General features: G+C 39.2%; 1 protein-coding gene across 2 annotated transcripts in view; it reads left to right on the forward strand.

Annotated features, from left to right (window-relative positions):
• The first annotated feature begins 2,588 nt into the window (after nucleotides 1–2,588).
• Nucleotides 2,589–9,509, forward strand: part of mfsd1 (major facilitator superfamily domain containing 1) — a 33,461-nt gene continuing 26,540 nt past the window's right edge. For both annotated transcript variants that reach the window (XM_056473417.1, XM_056473418.1), the window contains exons 1-6: nucleotides 2,589–2,772; nucleotides 3,868–3,920; nucleotides 5,895–6,007; nucleotides 6,315–6,357; nucleotides 8,873–8,940; nucleotides 9,015–9,123. In XM_056473417.1, the coding sequence (XP_056329392.1) occupies nucleotides 2,616–2,772; nucleotides 3,868–3,920; nucleotides 5,895–6,007; nucleotides 6,315–6,357; nucleotides 8,873–8,940; nucleotides 9,015–9,123 (543 nt within the window). In that variant the 5' untranslated portion in view covers nucleotides 2,589–2,615. The remainder of the gene's footprint in view (nucleotides 2,773–3,867; nucleotides 3,921–5,894; nucleotides 6,008–6,314; nucleotides 6,358–8,872; nucleotides 8,941–9,014; nucleotides 9,124–9,509) is intronic.

Below are 9,509 nucleotides of genomic sequence, written 5' to 3' on the forward strand. Positions count from 1 at the left end.
TTGAAAACCGCTCCAATTGGTCCACCGTTTTTTATGTTGTTAAATTGAAAAAAAAGTACTGGGTGTGCTTATCACCCCAATATGACAGTCTATACACCATACATGCACATATGTCTGTCCAAACAGCTTGAAAAGTAGATTTTTTACCATAGGTGCCCTTTAAGGAAAAACGCTTCATTTTGCCGTTTCTCTTCTGACAGTGAAAACTAAACAATATTGTTTACTTGCTTTAAGAATGTTCTGATATTTGGACTAGAAACGAGACAGAAAAGCTTTTTTTATTTAGTTTTTTGCATTGTGATTATTAATGTTGGGGATATTTGAAAGTAATGCATTACAATATTGAGTTACTCCTCAGAAAAGTAACTAGTTGAGTTACTTAGTTACTTTTTACATTAAGTAATGTGTTATGTTACTTTTGCGTTACTTTTTCTGACCTGCTTGAGGATGGATCTGTGTGGACATTAGGCTTGGGTGGTAATATGGTATACCGCGGGATCTAAAAATAGCAACGGTGTCAGTTTCAATACCGTCATAAAAACAATGCACTTAAATAGGAGACAAGTATTAAATAGGATTTATTTAATGCTTAAAAATGCGTGTGCGTGATTGATCATGGGACAGTGTGGAGGAGAGAGAGAGGTGATGTAAGATGGCGAGTCGCGCACCAAGTGACCTGCTCTCGAAAAAGAACACAACCTCTTCAGTTTGGCAGCATTTCAGGTTTTGACCGAATGAGAAGGGAGACGTGGGAAATACGAACTAGAGGTCTGCATTCCCGCTGCTGTACCGCGAGACTCGACCAGATTTCTTGCGATGCGGGAATAAATTTCCAAATAAAGCGCGGGAGCGGTCGCTAACTCTAGTGTAATTTGAACGGGAGCGGGTGGTCTAACAATATCACTCCTGACTAAGCGAGCATGCGCGCATTCGCGTGGATGCTGTTTATGTTTATGTGTGTGTGTGTGTGAATGAGAGAGAGCGTCACGTGCAGATCTCTGATATGAACAAGGCAAACAGGTGACCGTGAACAATTGTGCAGTTGTTGCAAATGAAGTGTTTCTGTGTCAGCCATGATCTGAGACACACACACACACACATACTAAACACTAAAGGGCTACATTCGCCTTCAGTGAGAAACACCAGACATCACTGCAAACCAATAAATAAATCAGTTTTGAGTGTGTGAATCAGTTTAAACTCACTGAAACCAGTTCAGCTCATTCCTAAAACTAATGAAACAACATTGCAAATACCAGAAAAAATCCTACTGTTCTGCTGTGCTGCTTTTTAATTGCTCTTACATGCTCTGGATTAATATTTGACATGTTTTGTTGTTTGTTGTCACTGTCATTTTCATCACTGTAGAGGTATCTCTATATTTAACCCTCAGTCATTGTTAAGAGTCACACACAATTCTGATCAAAGACCATAACTGCATTATCATCTTGTCTTTATTAAATAAATTTACAGTGTTTAGTTGCAATAATTGGATAGTTCTCCTAAACGTAAAAATGTACTCACTATTTACTCTCCCTCAGCCGGTTCTAAACCTTTATGAGTTTATTTTCTTCTTCTGAACACAAAAGAAGCCATTTTGAAGAAAGCTGCTTACCTGGAACCATTGATTTCCATAGTAGGCTATTTGTTTTACCTATCGTTGAAATGTAAATGGTTACAGGTTTCCAACATTCTTCAAAATATCTTCTTATGTGTTCAACTGAGGGGAAAAACTCAAAGGTTTGGAATATATAAAGGGTAAGTGAATTATGACAAAATGTTCTTTTTGGGGTGAACTATCACTTAAATATTTGACTTCAATGTTCAGTATTGTCAATATGTTTTCAGTGCATTAAAAAATTAATTAAATGTATGCTAGCATCTAATCATGGACATATAAATTATTACTATATAAAATGTGTCAATCACAAACTAATCTTAAGTGTGTGCCGCTCAACAGCCGCTGTTTGAATGTGTTATTTCTTACCTGATTATTGCAGAGTGAATCAATCAATCAATCAATCAATATAACAAACACAACATCGGTTCTGTTTCACACACAGCGGAATATACTCATTTTACTTGATTAGTAAACTCTTTGTTTTGGAATCATTCGAGTGAATCGGTTCGTCTTAAACGACTCCCTCTCAAGTGTTCTTTAGAATGTGCAATTTGTTGTAGTGAATCAGTTTGTTCTTCTCAAATGAACAGGTGAAAAAGAAAGTGTAGTTAATCAGCATTAACACACACACTTCCCCGATTAGCCTACTGCAGAGCGCGCGAATCGATCGAGTAAACACAATCGGCTCTCTTTCACACACAGCGAAATATCTTCAACTTGATCAGTAACTCCTCTGGAGTCATTCTAGTGAATCGGTTCGTCTAAAACGACTCTCTCTAATGTGATCTTTTGGAATGTGCGATTCGTTCTGTTGAATCAGTTCGGACGGTTCGTCTAAATGACACATACACATGAAAATGTAGTTCATCAGCATGTAAACATTAACACACAAATGAAACTGGGAGTTGATGATTGCTGACTGAGCTCGTAAACACCGCGGTTTCCTCATTGTCATGTGACAGATCCGCGAATCACATGACCGCGTGTGTTCGCCATGGCTGACAGAGAGGAGCACCAGAATCTGCTGGATGAAGATAAAGATGAAGATGGAGATGATAAAGGACGGTCTGTACACCTGAACCCGCTATGTGACCCCAATCACCTGCTGCACCGCATCGTGGTGCTCATCTTCATGTGCTTCCTAGGCTTCGGTAAGAAGAACCGACTCCCAACTCCTATGAATCCTTTCCACACATAACATCAATACATTCACACACTCAAACATTGACGTTTGTACAAAATACTTATTTAAAATAAGCTGAAGCAACGCACATTTTTGAGTTTTTTTTACAACTTAACTGTTTTATGTTCAAACTACTTTCATTTGTTAAAACTAATAAGCCAACTTAATTCTTTCATGTTATCCTAACTCAAATTGATTGTGTGAAACACAGCATTGTTTACAGTGTACATATCCATGTTCATTTACCACAGCTGAAGTGTTCATTTCACCTTTGTGTTACACACTGTGGAAAATACAGTGATTTAAGCATGTAGTACTGTAGTAAACACTGCATTGATTTTGAACAATACTAAAGCAAATGTATATAATACTGTATAACTTATAGTATTTACATCACTTTATTGATGAATACTGTAGTGTTAATAGTGAACTGATAAACTGCTGTAAATACTGTTATATACTTTAGTGTTTACTAAAGTAAACTGTGCTCTACCGTAGTGTAATATAGCCTGTAGTTGTAGAAAACTACAGTATTGGGTCATTTGTTTATTATATAGTTGTTGTGTTTAGGTCTGCACAATATACTGGAAAAGGATCATTACTGTAATAGTATGTTAAATTTCACCAATCAGATGGAGCCTCACTATCTTTAGCTCCGCCTCCTCAGCAGTTGCTATTCTGCTATTGGCTGGAGCGTCCCAAAGCTGAACTCAGATCTGAAAATAAATATTCATAAAGGCAACAGCCAATCAGAGTCAGAATATCTGCTGACGTCTTCACTCATTCATAGTGGTTAAAAAAAAAGTCCTTTATTATTTGATTTCAATATCATTACATAAATTATTCAAAAACATAGCTAATAAAAAATACCCTTTTTTTAGGGACATATAACATCGTTATCGGAATAAATACTTCACAACAGTATTATAATTTGCATATTTTTCCTCCAGCCCTAACTGTGTTACTGCAGAATGACCACCACGGATTATTTCAAGTACTTTACTATAGTATGGTTTAAATATTTCTGTGCTTTAGTGTGAAAGTGTGTTTTTTTCTGCTTTAGGTAGTTATTTCTGTTATGATAACCCAGCGGCTCTTCAGTCTCAGGTCATACAGGTACGTGTGTGTGTGTGTGTGTGTGTGTGTGTGTGTGTGTGTGTGTGTGTGTGCACTTATCTCAATCGTCTATAGGCCTGTCGCAGGAATCAATATATGGACTTACCGCACAACACATGGACATGACCTCCTCAATTATTTTTCATCATGCAACATACAGTGGAAGGCAGAATTATTAGCCCCCCTGTTTATTTTTCCCTCAATTTCTGTTTAACTGAGAGCAGATTTCTTCAACACATTTCTAATCATAATAGTTTAATAACTCATTTCTAATAACTGATTTCTTTTATCTTTGCCATGATGACAGTAAATAATATTAGACTAGGTATTGTTCTAGACACTTCTATACAGCTTAAAGTGACATTTAAAGGCTTAAGTAGGTTAATTAGATTAACTAGGCAGGTTAGGGTGTTCTGTAGACTCTCGGGAAAAAAAATATAGCTTAAGGGGGCTGATAAAAATAGTTCATAAAAAATTAAAAACTGCTTTTGTTCTTGCTGAAATAAAACAAATAAGACTTTCTCAAGAAGAAAAAATATGATCAGACATACTGTGAAAATTTCCTGAATCTGTTAAACATCATTTGGGAAATATTTAAAAAAGAAAAAGAAAGTCAAAGGAGGGGGGGGGGGGGGGGGGTGGGTAATAATTCTGACTTCAACTGTGTGTATATCACCCATACTTAAAAAAAAAAAACAATGTCAGCAGCATTTAAGCTGATTGCACAGCCCCAGTGTCAGTATCGTTAAAAAACACTAGTATTTACTATGAGTTACTATAGTATATTTTCATGTTGGTGCCTGACAACTGCAAACAGATCTGGTAGAGGAGGATGCGGCCTGTTCAGCGTCCTGTGCATCTTTGTTAAAAAGTCTAACCTGACTTTGTTAAACATGCTTCTTTCTCCCTAGTGTTTGCTACCTTGCTCTTTTTGTGAACTTTTTTATTTATTTGTTTAGGATATAAATTCATTTTCATATTCTGAATCCAGTGCCTAATTATTAAAATAGCTATAATTATATTAAATATTCATATCTGTTCTTTGAAAGAGTGTACATCCATTATGATGCTATTCTGTTCATACTTGCATTATATAATGAGTGGCATAAATTGATTTTAAAAGGACAATAATATCGTTTATGGCAATAAATTGCATCATATGACAAAAATTTGAGATTGTGACAGGCCTAATTGCCTCCAGAACAAGCCACTGTTATACAATAACTTGCCTAATTACCCTAACTTTACCCTCATTACCCTAGTAAAGCCTTTAAATGTCACTTTAAGCTGTATAGAAGTGTCTTGAAGAATATTCAATTCAATTCAATTCACCTTTATTTGTATAGCGCTTATACAATGTAGATTGTGTCAAAGCAGCTTCACATAAAGGGTCATAGTAAATAGGAACTGTGTAGTTCAGTTTGTAGTGTTTAAGTTCAGTTCAGTTTAGCTCAGTTCAGTGTGGTTTAATAATCACTACTGAGAGTCCAAATACTGAAGAGCAATCCAACGATGCGCAGCTCTACAGATCCCGAACCATGCAAGCCAGTGGCGACAGCGGAGAGGGAAAAAAAAACTTCACTAAAGGCGGAAGTGAAGAAAAAAAACCTTGAGAGAACCAGGCTCAGTTGGGCACGACCATTTTAATTTCTCCGCTGGCCAAACGTCTTGTGCAGAGCTGCAGTCTCAGTGGCGGAGGCTGGAAGCTGGCCTCAGCGAAGACTCGTCTGTCTCTGGAGCGTCACAGGAATCAGTCTCATGTTCTCCACTCTTCCATGACCATCACAGTAGCTGCTCAGGATTCGGCCTGGTCCAGGATATAAAAAACCTTGGGATCATCTCGTCGTTGGTCTTGGATCGAATCAGTGACTCTGCATAGTCTCATGTTATTTACTGTCATCAAATCAGTTATTAGAAATGAGTTATTAAAACTATTATGATTAGAAATGTGCTGACTGTGTTTGTGTGTTTCAGGACATGAATCTGAACACGGCCTCCTTCATGCAGCTGTACGCCTGGTACTCCTGGCCCAATGTGGTTCTGTGCTTCCTGGGCGGATTCCTGCTAGACCGAGTGTTCGGCATCAGGTGACTACAGTTCAGCAGACACACACACTCCACTGCCTGCTTTTAGAGGCCGGAACGCACTCATATATGCACTAACTGCAACAAAAACAGACTTACTGTTGATATTAAAACAAGACAATGTTTTTTGCTTGTCTAGAAAACGCTTCTTGATTTAAGAAGTTTTAGATATTTGGACTAGAAACAAGACGACAAATCTAAGTGAGAAAAGCGTTCGTTTGCAGTGCAGTGCTGATATTGTGATGAAACCAGACGCTTTAGTAAATGGGTTGACTGTGAGATGTAAATGCCTCTGTTTGTTTCTCTCCAGGCTGGGGACTGTGATCTTCTCTTTGTTTGTGTTAGTAGGACAGGTAGGTCATTATTAAATGTATGCATTATATGATTAGTGCTGGTGTATTATTGCTTATGTACGCATCAACCTTTTGGATTAACTTCACATGTTCTCACAGTTGGTGGTCACTGGCTCAGGGCTGGAATCGACCTGTCACTCACATGAGATTCTCTAATGAATAATAAATAATAATAAATAATTGTTTAACTTTATTTACTTTAGTAAATTGTACCAATATTATGTGTGACTTGAATACAAATGAATATATATTCATCATACAGCTACTGTAATTACACAAATGTAAAAAGGCTAAAAAATCAGTATGTGAAAGAATAACAAATACTTAAAGAAAAAACTAAATAAATCAAAACAAATAAATGACATTTTAATAATGTACTTACTTAATGCAAATTTCTAATCAGCCAATCACATGGCAGCAGCTCAATGCATTTAGGCATGTAGACATGATTAAGACAATCTGCTGCAGTTCAAAGCGAGCATCAGAATGGGGAAGAAAGGGGATTTAAGAGACTTTGAATGTGGCATGGTTGTTGGTGCCAGACGAGCTGCTCTGAGTATTTCAGAAACTGCTGTTGTACTGGGATTTTTACGCACAACCATCTCTAGGGTTTACAGAGAATGGTCCGACAAAGAGGAAATATCCAGTGAGCGGCAGTACTGTGGGCGCAAATGCCTTGTTGATGCCAGAGGTCAGAGGAGAATGGCCAGACTGGTTCCAGCTGATAGAAAGGCAACAGTAACTCAAATAAGCACTCGTTACAACCGAGGTCTGCAGAAGAGCATCTCTGAACACACAACAGATCCAACCTTGAGGCGGATGGGCTACAGCAGCAGAAGACCACACCGGGTGCCACTCCTGTCAGCCAAGAACAGGAAACTGAGGCGACAGTTTACACAGGCTCACCAAAACTGGACAACAGAAGATTGGAGAAACGTTGCCTGGTCTGATGAGTCTCCATTTCTGCTGCAACATTCGGATGGTCGGGTCAGAATTTGGTATCAACAACATGAAAGCATGGATCCATCCTGCCTTGTATCAGCGGTTCAGGCTGGTGGTGGTGGTGTAATGGTGTGGGGGAGATTTTCTTGGCACACTTTGGGTTCATTAGTACCAATCGTGTCAACGCCACAGCCTACCTGAGTATTGTTGCTGACCATGTCCATCTCTTTATGACCACAGTGTCTCCATCTTCTGATAGCTACTTCCAGCAGGATAACGCACCATGTCACAAAGCGCCAATCATCTCAGACTGGTTTCTTGAACATGACAATGAGTTCACTGTACTCAAATGGCCTCCACAGACACCAGAACTCAATCCAATAGAGCACCTTTGGGATGTGGTGGAACGGGAGTATGGCATCATGGATGTGCAGCCGACAAATCTGCAGCAAACTGTGTGATGCTATCATGACAATATGGAGCAAAATCTCTGAGGAATATTTCCAGTACCTTGTTGAATCTCTGCCATGAAGGATTAAGGCAGTTCTGAAGGCAAAAGCGGGTCCAACCCAGTACTAGTAAGGTGTACCAAATAAAGTGTCCGGTAATTTAATATATATATAATGTGTGGAGGGCTGGATTAACATAAGGGCTAGCGGGGCTGAAGCCCCAGGGCCCATTGAAGAAGGGGGCCTTTGGTTGGCTGAAGAATTAATTCGCGCTATGACATGGGAAACGCCTCTTTGCGTTATGCTTTCTCTCGTCGATAATGTGAAGTGTTCCTTTCAGTTCACTGCTGTTCAAAAACAGTGACGCCAGTGCTCGGAGTGCTCCGAACTGGGGCTCAGAGTGGCTGTAGCCCAATCAGAATATTAAATAGCCCTGTTTTACTCACCCATAAGGGTGATCAGATGTCCCAATTTTCTCGGGACAGTCCCTTTATTTCAGCACTACCACAAGAACCGTCCAGTCAAAGGTAGGCTTACCAAGCTCGACGAGGAACAAAGAATAAAATTCGAAGAGTCTTCATCATTGTTTAACTTGTACATGTAGTAACAGAAGCTGTGATAGGCAGAATCCTGCTGAATGGACTCATAACTGAAGCGCAGTCATTGAATTATTTAATTAGTTTTTATGTTTAACACTTAATAACGATAATATGATTTAGTTTTAGCAGCACAGTTATTTCAGCAGCTATGTTATATACCAATAGGCAGACAGATTCATAGGAAATTTTTAAATCAATACAAAATGTTCACATTTAGGCACACTCTGGCACTCTGGGGATGTTATCTGTTGAAAGCTAAAGCTCTGAAACGATTTCTTGAACCGTTTCTTGAGCCTCATGAAACTCATTAATCATAAAATCACTCTGGAAGTTTCCGCTCCTTGCATATGGTCAACTGGATAACCTTCATTAGAGGCAGATTTACACCTCATACTGATTTTGCAAGCAGTGATCCACAATGCTAACTCATGTTACCTGAAGTCTTTCTGGTGTGGTGTTTAGATGTTGAAACTCTTCCTCCGTGTGTGTTTGGCATGTGAATCCTGACTCTACTCTTGTCTTCAGATCATATTTGCCGCCGGCGCTCTGGCCAATCACTTCTGGCTGATGAATGTGGGCCGCTTTGTGTTCGGGTGAGCAGCGTTGGTTGTGTTGTTGTAGGTGTTTTTTGTTGGTGTGTTGAGCGTTGATCATCTGCTGTGTTCAGGATCGGTGGCGAGTCTCTGGCTGTGGCTCAGAACACCTATGCGGTCAACTGGTTTAAAGGGAAAGAGCTCAACCTGGTGTTCGGCCTGCAGCTCAGTATGGCCAGACTGGTAAGCACTGTGTGTGCGTGTGTGTGTGTGTGTGTGGTACACAATTATGCTTTTTTTTTTTTTACAAGATGTAAAATAAGTCTCTGGTGTCTCTGGAGTGTGTGTGTGTGAAGTTTCAGCTCAAAATAGCACACAGATAATGTTCTCTAACTCTCTGAAACAGACCCTTTTAGGCTTTGATCCTAATTGTGGCGTTTTGGTGACTGTCTATTTAAATGCAAATGAGATTGTGCTCTTTTCAAAAAGGGGCGGAGCTAATGATGCCTGTGTGTCAGCATAGTGGCAGATTCAAAAACAAGACTAATGTCCTATGCTAATGAGGAAGAGATGGTCACTAGTGGGCGGGGCTTTCCCCCTCTGATGACATCATACAAAGGGAGAATGTC

The sequence above is a fragment of the Danio aesculapii genome, chromosome 15 (assembly GCF_903798145.1).
Source record: "Danio aesculapii chromosome 15, fDanAes4.1, whole genome shotgun sequence".
In the NCBI taxonomy this organism is placed as follows: Eukaryota; Metazoa; Chordata; class Actinopteri; order Cypriniformes; family Danionidae; genus Danio; species Danio aesculapii.